At 27.3% G+C, this 16,343-nt stretch overlaps 1 protein-coding gene across 2 annotated transcripts in view; it reads right to left on the bottom strand.

The window, feature by feature from the left end:
- Nucleotides 1-8,161: 8,161 nt before the first annotated feature.
- The window catches only part of mAChR-A (muscarinic Acetylcholine Receptor, A-type), a 199,233-nt gene continuing 191,051 nt past the window's right edge, over nt 8,162-16,343 (bottom strand). For both annotated transcript variants that reach the window (XM_067045524.1, XM_067045523.1), the window contains exons 7-9: nt 13,994-14,160; nt 12,695-12,839; nt 8,162-11,583 (exon numbers count right to left, since the gene is read on the bottom strand). In XM_067045524.1, the coding sequence (XP_066901625.1) occupies nt 10,996-11,583; nt 12,695-12,839; nt 13,994-14,160 (900 nt within the window). In that variant the 3' untranslated portion in view covers nt 8,162-10,995. The remainder of the gene's footprint in view (nt 11,584-12,694; nt 12,840-13,993; nt 14,161-16,343) is intronic.

Here is a 16,343-nt window from a genome sequence, read left to right on the forward strand (position 1 = left end):
CAATGAAGTTAATTTATACTAGTTTTATATATCTATATTAGTAATTAGTTAAGTATATAACTAGCTGAGCTTCCTAAATTTGCAGCAATATTTGTACTAACTACCCACACAAAAATAAATGTATGACTAGTTAAATATATATAAATATTTTTCTAAGTATATTTAATGTATATTCTAATATTTTATAATATTTAATGTGAAATATTGCTTCTATTTTGCTAGTATTCGAATTAAAAATAAAAGATAAGATCAAAATGAAGATAAGATCTATGATTCTTCTTTTGCAACTTTCCTTTGTGGATTTGGAGAAGCATCTCCCATCCAGAATTGTCTGATATCTCTAGCAATAGCACTTTATTGCTATTTTTGGCAAGATTTTTTTATTTATTTTAGAATTTTATCCCAAAGTCTTGAAATATTTTCTTTTTGGTCATGGAATGGTACTCTTGAATGTCCTTGAGTCCTTCTTTCAGGTGGTTAATACTCCATGTAATTCATCATATATCTATACATCTTTCTTATGTAATCGTTTTACTCAAACTGATTCACAATCTTTACATATAATGTTATTTCTAGGTTATGACCTATCTAACTGTCATGATTTTTACCCATGCTCAATGAACTTTGGGCCCAGCAAATTGGAATAAAATAATAACATACTTCAGAGAGTTGTATTAGGGAGTGTTTTAATATACTCCTGATATTTCTCACAAATCTAGGCACAGGCGAAATTTTCTTGGGCCCGCTAAGAAATTTTTTTCATTTGGTCAAGATGTAAAATATAGTTTATTTAAGTGAGTAGTGAGCTGTGGCCTAGCAGAAAATAAATAATTAAAGTTGTAAGTAATTATATATGATTGCCCATCAGATACCTTTACAGGCCAACTACAATCTGGTTGCCAACTAACTCCTTTTTTTTAAGCATCGTGCTACTTAATCCCTATTTTGATAATAGTAGTCATTAGTAAAATTTTAATATTGTTTTGATTGTTTTTATATATCTAATAGTGTGTAAATATCCCAGTGAGTTAAAACAATGTTAAAAAATTGAGAAGATTTTAGTTTAATAATTGAGAACACATAGAATTTGTAGGAGATTAGAGTACCAGCAATAAAGAATTTGACTTTTGAAATATATAAAAACATTTTTGACAGAGAAATATTTACATTTTCTTGATTATGATTTATCACGTTATATGACATGGATTCTTTAAATTTGAAATAAAAATATAGTGAACTAAACATGATCTATAATAAATATCTAAAACAAGCATACTTAATCTAAATTAAGAATATCATTGGAATTAAATGGAAACTAAACATAATATTAATATGTTCAGGCTTATTTTTTTTATGAAGAGTTAATGGTTGACCATCGATTAAATGAGGTGAAGATGGTTAGCGAAGAACACATATAATAATAATAAATAAGTTTTTAATTATTTCTTCAATGACCGCACCCCCAACCATCTTTATCTCATTTAATCTTATTTTTTTACTCTGACCTCTTTCTCTTGCCTTGATCCCAAATCAGTTAAATTTGGTCGTCCTCCCAATGATAAGGAGGCAGAGGAATAATTATGTAGCCATATTGCTTTGCACTTTCTTCAAGCTTACAAACTTTGTGCTTTGTTATAGGTGTCTTTTGAATAGCTTACATTTACATATATCTACCTGAATCATTCTCCAAATCCATGGAATATTAAGCAAACTCATTACCAACTCATTACATTTTTCTTTATTTAAATTACACATTAATGAATGTTAAAAAGTATAGCTATCATTTAGATTTAGGCGATGTAAATTTTTCAATTATTTTCCAAAGGATTTATCTTATCTTTATGAAAAACTCTATATTCTGTACTAATAGTAAGCAATAAGCATTTTCTTTTTGGTAGTGTAAATTCAGTTAAAAATTTCACTCAACATTCTTTTTTTTCTTTTTTTTCAAAATAACTAACATCTTTACTGACACATTAATCACAGCAGAGTGAATAAAAAATTGTTTTGAATATTGAACAGAATAGACAATGAATTCTTTTTAAATTAATCCCACATTATTTTTATAATCTCAAGGCTGTAAATGTAAACTAAAATTGATGATAAATTAATTGAGTTTATAGATCTGATTTTTCCCCAGGAAAACATGCTTTTGTGTCTATGACTTTAGTTGGATTTCAGTTAGTAAGTTTTGGTTATAATTATTAAATGTTTAGATTTTTCAGAAAACAACTCTAAAGATTTCTTTATTTTCTAGCCAATTCCATAGTTTGATCTTAATCAAACAGTATCTTTTTATGCATTTAAATTTATTTTTAACTCAATATAATACGTGTCTATAGATGACCAATTTCATGTCAAAAGCAGGAAAAACTGTCTGTAATTAAAAATAATTTATTATTTATCCATAAAATGTACAGGGGAGTTTGAAAGAATTTATAAATTTAATAAAAAAAAAATATTAAAAGGGAATATTTGTTTTCTTTATGAGCATTAGAATGTTCAAGAATAGTCCATAATACAAAATCTCTATGAATGAAAAATGGCCTGATGACTCTATCTCACCATATCGAATGCAATCTGATAACAATGTATCTGCTCAGATATATGTATATAATATATATAAGGTCAGATATATGTAGAAGTAGCGTTACTTTTTATAACCTCAAATTTAAATTTGTAAACAGTTCACTTCTAATTTATTTAAATTGCTATAGTATTCTGGGAATAGAATTAGTTTTCCTACAAGCTACAGTTGAAGATGCTAACCCATGTACCATAGAAATAAACTAACAATTAGAAAACAGTATTGAATTTAAGTCAAAGAAATGAGTGCCTTCAGAGAAATTTGAAAGATCTTATTAAATTTTAAGTTTATAGCATACAATTTTCAAAATTAATCTGTTAAAGAAAAATAATAATATAAATAGTTGAGATTCAACTGTAAGAAATATTAATTATTTTGAAAAATTCTGAAGTAGGAAAGTGGATAAAAATCAGCATTTTAATTTTATTCAGTCAGCTATCAAGAGTAATTTACATCCAATTCACTTACCAAATAAGCCATTGTCAATCAAATTCTGACTTATACAGAATTTATTTTAAAGATTCTGTGATATTTGCATTTCTTTTTTTTTTTTTTTTTTTTGCAATGAAGTATAAATAAATTATAGCTTAAAACAAAGGGAAATTTGGGTTATTGGACTGTAAGCATTTCTTAATTACATAAAACTTAAAAACAAAGTAATTATAACCAATTAGTAAAGAAAACAATTATGACAAAAATTTCAATAAAAAAAAAAAGTGGTGAATCATTTTATGTAAAGCATTAATACATTTTGATTATTGCATTAGATATATAATATCATATTCAAAACTGCTAGAGACTATAAAGTCTAAGTATATTTCTTTAAAATGTATTACGAGTTGACAACAATTTTAGTTCACTTCCAGATTTATTGATACAATATTATAGATGGAATAAATATTTTGAGCTATTATTTCCTTAAATAAAAATTCATAATGATTAATAACCTTAATTACTACCACAGTAAATATTGGTTTCATTTGAACCATTCTGAATGTTCTATCTTATTAACACCTTTTTTTTATTTACCTTATGATGGTGAAAATTATGATTTTTTTTTTCAATATTTATACATTGCCTCTCAAATTAAATAAAATTTAATGTTTCAAAGGCAACTTAGGCTTTAAAATTAGAAGTTAGGTTTAATACGAAAATCTGAGTAATAAGCAAAATTTTATAACTACTGAACTATATAATAGTGAGTGATTTTTGACATGGCTAATATTTCAGATTAATGCAACAATAGAACGAATTTGGCAAATTGGATTAGTTTTTATTTATTTATTTTTTTCTGAATGTTAATTCGTTTGATATGTAAAAAAACAAGTAAAAAAAAATGTAGAAATATATTTATTTATAAACTTGGAACTATAAGATCTTAGAATGGATACTTTTGAATAAAAACTTGTAAATAATTAGGTATATATTTTCTAAGTTTTATTAATTCATATATATTTTAATAGAATTAAAAATGGCATTACACAAGTGCCTCATGCTAGAACTGTAGTTAGATATTGAGCTTATATAAATTATATTTATATGCATGCATATGGATATTACTTTTTTTTTACTTTTATGAAATCGTATTTTGATGTTATATCTTTATTAATAATATCTTTGTATTTCTGTTCAAAATTTTTGTTATGAGTTGAGCTCTTGATTTTCTGATTTTATTTAAATTTATATTCTCTATATAGACTAAATAATATTGGCAAAGTTGTAGAAACATTTTTTTAAAATAAAATAAAAATTATTTTAATATAATTTTCATGTTTAATATTTCCTGTATAAACCTTTTCAAAACCATATGAATAATTATGATTATGATTTTAATCATTAGAAACCACAAATCAACATTAGTAAAAAATGATACAAAATGGCGTAGAAAGAAATGCCTCTCTTCATCTTACCATTTCACCATTTGTTTTCTTGTGGTTGTTTAAAATATTCTGATTCTCTTCAACAATCAAACATAATTTCTAAAAAAGGTCACACTTTACAAAACTGTTATAAACTGTGTATACCAACTTACATCATTTACCCTGTGGTTTCCTTGTGACAGCTAGTTATAAAAGACATTTACAATATTTCTGTGATATTCTAGATATTACTGAGGAATTTCGATCTTTAAGGATTTAAGATTGAGGCAAGATTGTTCATATTTCAATATTTGTCAATCAATGTAACCTGAAATTTATACTATAATTTTTCTTTGTGTATAGTCACTTAAATATTAAAAAAAAAATTACATTAAGTGGGAAATAAAGTAATTTACATGGTTACATGATTTTTAAATACAATTGCAAATGATTATAGGGAGGAGGGAAATCACATAAATCATTTCGTTAACTATACAAGACATTAAATAATATTTATAAACACTTTCAGATTGAACACAAACTAAATATATATTATACTGGCCCTTGGAATCAAATTAAATTTTTTTTTTTTAAATTGTATATATATATATATCAGTATCACTATAACCCAAGAAAAGTTTTTAGCTCTTAAAATAAAACTCATTTGTTTAAAAATTGAAATAGAGTGTTAAATTAAGAAGGTACCAGAAAAATATTTTTTAAATAACTTAGAGTTCATCATGATCAGAATGTGCTATGAAAGTAGTTCATCGTGATCTTTGAGCGTTGTATCTTATTCTTTTAAATGAGTAGCATAATTACCTTTCATTATTTAAAATTCATTAGTTATTTACTATATTTATTTTAAACATTATTTATAGAGTTAGACAGGAGTAGAATAATCCTCATAATTTTACACGGTTTGTTTATTCAGTCATTACATCAAATACCCGTATTTAACATGGAATTACAGCCGAATACACATCGACTATATATATTGTTTTACTTCAAACACTTTTTTATATTCAATTTTAAACTCAACAATAATTTTAGCCAAATATTTTACAAACATATTTTTAGAGTACTATTATTTTTTTTTTTTCATTTTTTTACATTTTTCTTTTTTTTTCTTTTTTTTATTACAAAAACAACCTCTGAACTGACTAGTGTGCGTAATTTCAGTACTAAATACATAAAACACACATACGTTAACGAACTAGGAACTCTAGCACACTGAAATATATTCATAAATATATATATATAATTGTATATATATTTATATATTTATTGGTATGTACAGTACACATCACAATAACCTTGCAGTGTATAGAACGCAACACATGTTTTAGTGCCTACATTAATTTTATTAATAGAAACAGTTAAAACGGCATTAAAATTATCACAGTATTATTTAGCTATACATTTGCCGTATCTCTTAATATATACAATATTAACACCTATACAACACTGATTATTCATAAAAATTTCAATTTTATCAAAAATGATTTAAATATTTTTCAAATGCTTTCGATAAAACTCTTAGTTCTAGATAACCTATACCCAAGAAACTTCATTACCTTAAATATACCATCCCATGCCACTGCTAATTTAAAGAAATAAAATTCTCAATACCAATTGTGTCACAGAACACAATTTTTAATTTTCAATTATTTGACATAAGCACGTAAATGTATTGTCATTCTATCTCTGCAAAGTTAAGAAACAATTAAAAAATAAACACTTAGAAAACACACTTTAGAAATGAGAGAAAAAGTGAAAGAAGAAAATATGTTGCTCATGAAATTTTCCACAATATGCATGTATATTGACTCACAGTTTTTATGTAACACATTAATCGTGTTAGACGATTGTCAAAATTTAAATGGTCAAAAGTTTATTTCATTAAAAAAAAATACAATTTACAAAATGGAAAACTTTTTTTGTTAAATCTTTTTACATTGAAGAACAAAGTGATCATTTTTATGATCATACATACACTTATACATATTTTTCCATATAAAAACTGTATAAACTCAGGGAAGCAGGGAAACACTTAGTAAAAACCTTTAATATGATAAAAGTAATGTTTAAAACTATTTAGTGCCATATTTATATAATCAAATTTCAATTAATATGTATGTATATAATTATAACTTTACAGTTTTTGTTATTTGATTAAAACAGTAGTCTTTTGTGAAAAATAATTTTTTTACATATATTACAATTGAAGGATCTTCAAATAATTTGAAATAGTATGATATACAATACTTTAAATATTTATATATGTTTCCATTAATTCAGTTCCAATAACCAGTTGACTTTTAAAAAGATCTGGGTCAAAGAAATATCCCACGCTGTTCCCCTTAGTCATTATTGGCTACATATTAGGATACATTCTTTTATGTTATTTACTTTATATATTCATAATAATTATAAATTACATAAATCATTGGTTAAAAATATATTTGACTAGATGTACCAAAGAGATGAGATAATGATATAACGATAAGGGAAACATTACAAGGAATAACTCCTTACAATTAATATAAGATATTTTAAATTATCATAAATGTTCAATTTATTAATGGCACACAGAGATAAACAAATGGATTTAATTTTTTTATTTTTTTATTTTATAATCTCCTATTTTACAATCAAAGGCTTGGAATTAAGAGTTTATGGTAGAAACACCAATATGTTCGACAAAGAAGTACTGCAAAATGACATGTTACACATACCCACCAAAAAGTGTGTTATAATTTCTATAATACATGCTACAATATAGCAAAATACTTAAAAACTAAGACTAGAAGAATGGTAACGTATAAACAAATGTATGTATATTGTCTTAAAAAATGTGGGGCCAGCCACATATCCAAATAATACTTTATCAACACAAATACTTATAAATAATAACACCTATTAAGAATATCTTAATAAGAAATATAAAATCAAAATATTGAGCTCATAAATATGACAACTACATCTCTAGTTAAATGTATCTACACTGTTGAGGGATTATACTCGCTCATTGATCCACTTTACAGATGTGTTTATCAATGAGACTGAATATCAACCAATATAATTAAATTTCCCAAATCACTTATCAAATTTCACACACACCTTAATTCTTTTTTCAACAACATTCTTAGAGAACTGATATCAGCCCCAAAATTTACATTAACTTAATTGAGCTCATTTTGACTATAATTTTAGAAAAACAGCATTCATTAATGGTATAAAATATTTACAACAATTAAACTGGTTAATACTTTATATAAAACACCTACAACACAATGACACTTATTGAATTGTTAAAAAAGTGCATGAACTGCTATTAAATCATGTTTAAGAATTAGAACCGACTGTTTATTCGCAATCTATTGCAATTACTGTCAGCATGTATCCCCCGATTAGTTGTTGTTCTTTTTTCGCCATTTCTATGCTCGAAATTACTTCTAAAACTTATGTGGCATTGTTTTTAAAATCAATTGTACAGCAAAAGAAAACCTATAGGGTTCATAGATTTAGAACATTCTTTGAAAAAGATAAAAAAAATCCAAACAGTACTTTAGTGCATATGAGCGTTGATGGAATATGACATTTTGTTATCAAGATCATTATCATAAAGTAAATGTAATTTTAACTATTAAGAAACAATAACTTAATGCTAAAAAAAAAAAAAAAAAAAAAAATCAATAGATAATTGTGTATTTTGAATAACTAAAAAAGTGATTGACTAATTTAGAGTTAGATTATCTTTTTAGTTTTCCAGTTCTAAGATTTCAGCCGTTAACTACAAATTATTTTTATTATAATGAAAATAAACTATATCCTGAGAAAAAACAATTAAGAGCATCCCACTTATATTTGGGTTTGAAACATATGATACATTTTTCTTGAAATTTTTATTTCAGCTTTTGGGATCAGATTAACACTTATTTATTTAAGAAGGTGATCAGGTATCATTTCACCCACGTTGCTTAGTGGTGCTGTTGTACAAAAAAAAAATAATTGGGAGAAAAACCCTAGTTTCTGAGAAATGAATTCATTTCTCCATTCTTTATCATGAGAGACCTTTGACTTTTAATCCTAGATGTATGGCAAATTTAACTTCTATGGATTTCTCTTCATTCTTTCATTATTAATAAAATAAAGACAATTGATCTTCAGTTTAGATAGTTCTCTTTTAACTAATAACATTGAGGTCCACTATGAAAAATAAGAAGGTTGAATTACCATGGAATAAACCATGAAGATAATTCAACACACAAATAGTTCCTTTAAATCAAAGACGTATAACATTGCATCAATATTAACAAATTAAACAGATTATATAACTGCTTATATATTGGTATGGATTTTTTGTATTAACTCTGCTCAAGGCCAAACATAATGGTGTCTAAGACCATAAATAATTTATGATTACCACTATAAAACCTTCATTAAAGTTTGATAAGGCTATACTGGACATGTTGAAAAGGATGCAAATACAGCTTTCCACTTCACTCTTATTAGACGTGGCATCAGTTTGAATCAAACCTGAAAGGATCAACTCTTATTTTGTCAGACTTATGGAATAAATCTCAAACTTTTTCTTCTCTTTAGAATAATTGAGTGGTTTGAAGATCCTAACTAGAGTAAGGATTAAACCCCTGTATTAAACCCCTCCTTCCCCTAGATACCTGGATTGACATTACTAAGATGTCAATCCAGGTATCTTTAATTCTGTTTTGAAAGAAACCTTACTTAAGATATATTTGATATCTTTGCTCCCTACTTGCATAACTAGGTACTAGCTGAGGCAGAGAGGGTTATACATATGAAATGTCATAGCTTGTGAATAATTTAACTTGTATTTATTATCTTATCTGAAACTGATCATTGTTAAAATTCTCCTACCTATTTACTTCTAATCTATGAACACTTAGGGTTTCCAGTCCACAAAAAACAACCAAATAAATTAAAGCAAATAAAACATTCTGTAAATAATATTTTTAAGTGTTTTGTTCAGTAATTCTAATGATGAATATTAATATACAAATTAATAACAGTTTCATGTTTTTTTTTGTATTTTTTACTTTTTTGAATAGTAGTTACAGTAATCATAAAAGTTGAACTTTTTCTTGATGTCAAGATCATTGGTCCCATGGACTATTCTACATTGACAATATGAATGTCTAAAATAAAAGTGGTTATAGCCACATTTTCTAGAAATAGGTTTCTATACAATAGAGGCAATCAGTCCCCTGGTGATTTCCAATTAATTTGGTATTGTAAATTCGCATTGTCTCTGTCAGAAAAAAGTACTCAAATGTGTTGAGTCCATAAAATATAATTTTCGAAGATAATGAAACGCTTAATTTACAATTAATGCCACTCAATTGTAAAATTGAAAAAGAAAAAAAATATACAATATATAGCTTGATCAATAAAACTAAAAGGTTGTTTAATGGTTTTTTTGTTTTTTTTTTACAGTTTATATAAATTGTCTTAATGTTTCTTAAAATGGGACCTTACCCATATATAACAAATAATGCCCATTAAACAAAAAGAGGAAAAGAAAACCTTACACAAACTATTAAAAATTCTATAAAAGCACGTCTAGATACGTTAAAAAATCTTAAATCTTAGATTAACTTGATGCATATGATATTTTATCTTATAAATTGAGCGAAATCATCTACAAACATTAACACACACATAAAGTATAAATATCTGAATATTATCGTTGCACTCCAAACAAGTTTTCCACAAGAGTAAAATGGATCCAACAATCATTTGTACAACAGTCCATATTTTATATTGAAGTTCAATATAATTTTGGTTTATATTAGATTACTTTGTAAATGTTTTCCTAATGGGTTTGCAATGAAGAAACTCACCAATTTTTCTCAACAGAATTATGTCAATTCTGTTCTTATTAAATTTTCAGTTTTAAAAATATAATATTTTAAAAAAATGATTCTAATTCTTATCGCAGACTTTACCATTTGCCATTTCATTATATGTACAAAGCAGATAGAGTTGTGACACACCTTTTCATCTATGGATTTATTATGAGATCTTTAAATGAAATCTATAAAGTAATACTGCCTAAAACTTCTACAAACAATTCTAAAATCAACTTAACCATCAATTATTAGGCCACACTTAATTTTTTCTGGTAATCAAAATTTCAACTGTGTTCAACTTCAAGATTAACCTTTAATTTATCGTACCCAATAATTCGAGATAATTTCCAAATTCTTTTTCTGTATTGAATAAAATATTTAAATAAATGAAACAAAAAGTCCTTTTTCTCCCTACAAGTTATGTCAATTTCTTCTGCACCAATCCATAACCACTGCTTTCAGTAATTGTTATGGTTTCTAGGCATGTATTATAAAATATTTTTTTTTCACAAAATCAATCAATCTAATCCTACCCGACATAGAAAATACAACTTGCAAAAATACTGCATATTATCAAATTATTATAAAATATATATATAATATAGTTTTGTAATGACGAATCAAAAGTCATAATGGAAATAGATTCAAAATATTTTCAGTTATAATATCCCCTGTTCATTGCTGTTCTGTTTCTATTGTGCCACTTACAAGTAAGAATTCTCACATATGTTCGCCTGAAGGAGGCATTACAAAGAGCATAACAGACAGGGTTGATGGTGCTGTTTATGTAACACAAGTAATAAAAGAAGTCCCAGAGACCTTTCGGTATGCAGTCTGTACATGCTGTGAGTGGCTTGAGAAGTACAAGGATATTGTACGGCGTCCAGGTAATGATGAAAGTCAGTAAAATTGCTGAAAGTGTCTTTGCAGCTTTTTTATCTGCTTTTTTCTCTTGAGTTTTCTTTTTCTTCTTCGGTGGTATTTGCTGCCTTGCTCCAGGAGCTAGCTGCTTAGGAATAATTTTAGTATTAAGAGGAATCCGTATGTCTGAGATGTGGGATGGTCGTCTTCCAACAGCCTGATGGTGGTAACCTCCGGCTGGATGGAGAGAGAGTGCATTGTAATCCACTGGTCTTCCTCTGACAGGTGTTGTGTCCTCAGCAATCATCTTTATCGATGGTTGCTGTTCTCCAACACCATCACAGCTATTATCAGCAGGTAATCGGATCAAGATTGTATACACCTAAAACATCAGGCATGTCATGAAAGCAATGAAAAATTATAGAAACAGTTTTCGAACCTATTAAAAATATAATATGAAAAATTCACAAGTTATACATAAGAAGTTTTGAATTATTCAATTCATAATTTATTAAGAATTATATATAATAGTTTATGTTTTTAACTATTAATTTAAAAGAAATTTTAGTAAGGTGATTTAATAAAATATTTTCAGGATATATAGAATTGAGGGGAAAAAAATCTTTAAAATACAAGTGCTCCTTACATGTTTCACTATAACAGATTTATAAATGACCTATTTATTTATCAGTAATTGAAGCTTAATTCAACATAGGTTGCACCCTAGATATTTTGCTCATGAACATTTAAGCAAAAGTTCTATACTTTTTTAAATTTTTTTATTGACATTTTTCCATTTGCATTATTTTGTAGATCAATAAAAGAAGGAATTTGGTTTCAGAATAAGAATATTGGCTTGGCTTGTGCTTAATTAATTTAGCATATATCTTTCCCATTGCACATGTTATATTGGTAATGATGTTGCATAATTATGACTATCTTTTTTGCAATAATATTAACTTTTTTAATGGTGATGTTTTTTTATTATACCTAAGGAGTAACAAGATTAGTGTTGAAGTTTTTTTATAGACAATTCTTGGACCTATGTAAAATACGTATTCGTTCATTCATGTTCAATATATAAAATAGTAACTCTTAATTATATTTTCATAAATTTTTTCTTGGGTTTCTGATTAGATATATTCGTATTTGTTTTTGTATAAAACAAAACATTAATGAAACTTAATGAAAAAAATTATAAATACTGATGTGTGGAGAAAAATGTTAAAACGCAACCAACTTATCTCATGAAAGGTCACGACCAGTGTGATGTTTATCGAAGCAATGAGATGTTAGAGTATCAGATGCTCAATAATTTGAGAAAAATAAAATAATATTTTCATATTATTGATCAATATTCCCCACCTAAATTTATAAATCTTATTGGACAATAAGTAATTGTTCTATTCATTGATTTCAAATTTAAAATGTTCCATATTTAGCACTGGATAATTGGTTGCACTATTTAATGAAATAAAAAGAAATTAACCAACCGAATCTGTAGACAATGATCGAGAGTGAAGCTTTGTCTGAGGTGGTAAACTTCTTGAATCATAGTGAACATGATGAGGCATCTTTGGTGTGGTTGGTGCACCAACTGAAGAGTAAGGATCCCTTATAACATTAAGAGATGTACACCTAAAATGAAAAGAAGCACAAAGATTAGAACACTAGCAATAAATAAATATTTGGAGTTACATTTAACCAAACATTTCAGGAAATCGGTAATTTGTCATTTGATGTATTATTGACTAATTTTGTTCTAATGATATGCATTTTTATAACAATATTAAAAGACATTTTTATGAAAAGGAGACACACTAACAACAAGATTATTAGAAAGTTATTAAACTTGACAATTATAGGGTGGTAAACCATAGTACAATAGTAATTAGCTCATTTGATTATTTTTAGAATCCTGTTATATTATTAGTTCAAATCTTTAATACTTCTCAGGTAATAAAAAGAAACTATTTTTTAAGTATAATGAGTCATTAAATTAATTCTTCTTAAATGATATGAAGATAAGTCCAGCTTAGGGAGGAAGAGAATGCTATATTTATAATGAAATTCTAATTTTAAGTCCTTAACATATATTTATGTAAATTATCTTATCAAAATATTTTTCATATAGCTACACATTATTGATATAATAGTTTTCTGTTATTTGTAAATAAAATATGAGCTCCTTGCTTAGGACAAAGTAAGTTAGCTGAGAAATCACTAGACAAAACATAAAAATGAGGTACTCTTTTTAGGCTTAGGAGGGGAGAATTAGTAATACAGAAAAATGAAAACATTCATGTAATACAAGAAAAAAAATTATAAATATTCTATGATTATAAAATTTGTGATAGTAAATTTTTTAAAAAATTAATAAGTAATAGAATAATAACATTAAAAACATACATAGATACATTATTAGAAACGTTCATACTTATTTACAATTGACCAAAAGACTCTTGATTTAACTCCTATGCCATATGTGGGGGCAAAGCACTACTTCAGGAGATCCTAGTATCTTACATCGCTGAAATGTGAGTGATATAGCTCTCAGAACTTGAGTGGCGAAGTTAACAATTACCAGGACTGGATTTTATAAAAGGTTCCACAAAGGGGGAATTGTAAGGATAAATGGTACTGAATGAAAAAGGTACTGAAAGATTACTAAAAAAGATAGTGATAATATTATTAATAGCTTGAAATTAAAAAAATTAGGAATATTTAGATCATTCTGAAAGTCATTAGATGTTTTTCTAGAAACAAGTATTATTTTTTAGATTTGTAATTACCTAGATACAGATGACTGTAAAGGTGTTTCAACTGACACAGGAGTGGCATAGCCCATATCTGAAGGTGTGTCCTCAAGTTCTGCATCACCATCAATGTCCTCCCGGCCGCTGTGCCACCAAGCTATGCACCACTCACGGATCCATCGCCAACTTAATGGTCTTGGTTTCTAGGATAATCGCAGGAAATTTTACCACAAATTGCTTCTTATTACTTTTTTTCATTATTTTAAGTTAAACTAACATTTAAAAATATTATACAGCCGAAAACAGTGTTATATGAAAGCAATAGGTATTATAAGAATAAATAGTAAATAAATAACATTAATATTTATAAATTAAATTTAAATTTAAATCTGTAGCGCTACAATCCATGGAGGGTCAAGGGTTCAGTACTTTGTAAAGAAGTACTGTTACTGCTGTTAATATTTATAAAAAAGATAAAATATTATAAAAAAAATGTACAGCCTTAGCTGAATACTGATCGCGTTTACTTATTTTTGTTAGTTATGCCAAAATTGTCTACTGTCAATAAAAATTATCAATAGTTTTGTATAATACTCTTTTGTTGCCAATAATTTATCATGAAATAAAACTGAGGTAAACAAGTGCATGGATGGATGAAAAGACAGTGTATGAAGACATAAAATAAATATTTGGTGTCAGTAATTGCTGTCAGGGAGGGTTCTTTGTAACAGAGCTTCAAATATTTGTACTGGATGACTTTGGCTGTGATCCCTCAACTGTGAGTTCCAAAACGCAAGTATTAGCTGAGCATTTCTAGATGATAACAATTAAAAATATTATTTATTAATTAAGGGAGACAATACATTTTTATAGATTGGAACTTTTTTTTTCTTTTTATTTTTTTAGTAAGTTATGTAAAATAATAATTTCTAAATGTAACATCGTTCCTTTCATTTATGCAAAATTACGTGTGTCTCGTTTTTATTAACATAAAAGGTTTATGTTTCCAAAACGAAAAAAAAAAGTTTAAGGAATAAATGGAGGGCGGAACAAATGCGTCATTTCTACTTTGTGAGCTTCATCACTTAAATATGAACAGTTATAAATAGCGTGTAGAGTTAGAAGAATTCAGAGGGATTGAAGTTTTTTCCCTGAAAAAATATATCAGAAGCACTTAAAAGGTTTTGCAGGCAATGCAGTATTAAGAAAAATTGAGGATTAATATAAAATCTGATATGAGGTCCAGGGCTAATCTCAGGAGGAATCTTGAATGAGATACAATTTATTTAATTGGAAGGGTGGAGAGGGTATACAATAAACACTATTTTAGTTATTTCAGAAATTTTATAAATTTATTACTTCATAATGTAATGCCATACGAGCGTCAATGATACGACTCAGTTGTAAGTGAATCACAAATCTCCATTTTTCTTTCTTACTCTTGTTATTACTTGATTTTGGCATTTTCATTTTTTTTTTTATTCAGGAAAGCATTTTTAGGATAGAAAGTTAAAAAAAAAAAAAACCTAATGAGCCGAAACAAATTGTCCGCTTCGCTACCTATGGCATCTTTGGAGATGAACATATAATACACATGGATAAATACATATACCTGCAAAGTTGGGCGTACGATTGGAGAGGGAGGGGGGGCATGGTACAAATAAATACATCGTGATTTATAAATAAAATAACAGTTATGTAAAGAATGTGTTGATTAGGTGAGTATGACCAATCTCTGCAGCAATTTTTTTAAAGATCTTTCGATTCCTTATCAGCTTCCGGCTCCTCCATACTCCCTGCTTCCTTTCCACATTACACAAAACTGCTGTTATTTTTTTTCTTAAAAACCAAGAAGCCACCACCCCTCATAATGTAAAAAACACAGTGAGTAAATTTTCTCTTCAGTCCACTTATTTAAAGTTTTGGATTGAATTTTTTTCTTGAGGATATCGTTAACACTTTTTATAATATTGTTATCAGTTTCTTGATAGTGGCAAGCGTGGTTCACACAAATTGAATAAAATTATGATGTCGAAAGTGGTTGAAGTCAATCTTGAAATCTCTTAGTTCAGTAGGACAAAAGATGGGATAGGTCTTCTGTCTGTGTTTAAATTTAAACTTTTTTTTCTACTAGCAAACTAAACTGTTTTAATGGAAGATTATTGATTGACCGTGTGTAAAGATGAAAGGAATATATACATAAAAATAAAAGAAATAGAGAGACCGGAAGTCCCCCTCCTTTTTAGGGTAATCCCGCGCTTAACCCAAGTTGCGTCTAACGCCACTAGACAGCGCCACTTTCATCGTTGCGATTGGTTCGCTCGACTCCCCGCGAATCGCATATATATAGCCGTATCTAACTGCCCGAGCAACACTTCGGTTTCAG

Source organism: Halyomorpha halys, unplaced genomic scaffold (assembly GCF_000696795.3).
Source record: "Halyomorpha halys isolate HHAL.00 unplaced genomic scaffold, Hhal_1.1 Scaffold170.1, whole genome shotgun sequence".
NCBI classification, from domain to species: Eukaryota; Metazoa; Arthropoda; class Insecta; order Hemiptera; family Pentatomidae; genus Halyomorpha; species Halyomorpha halys.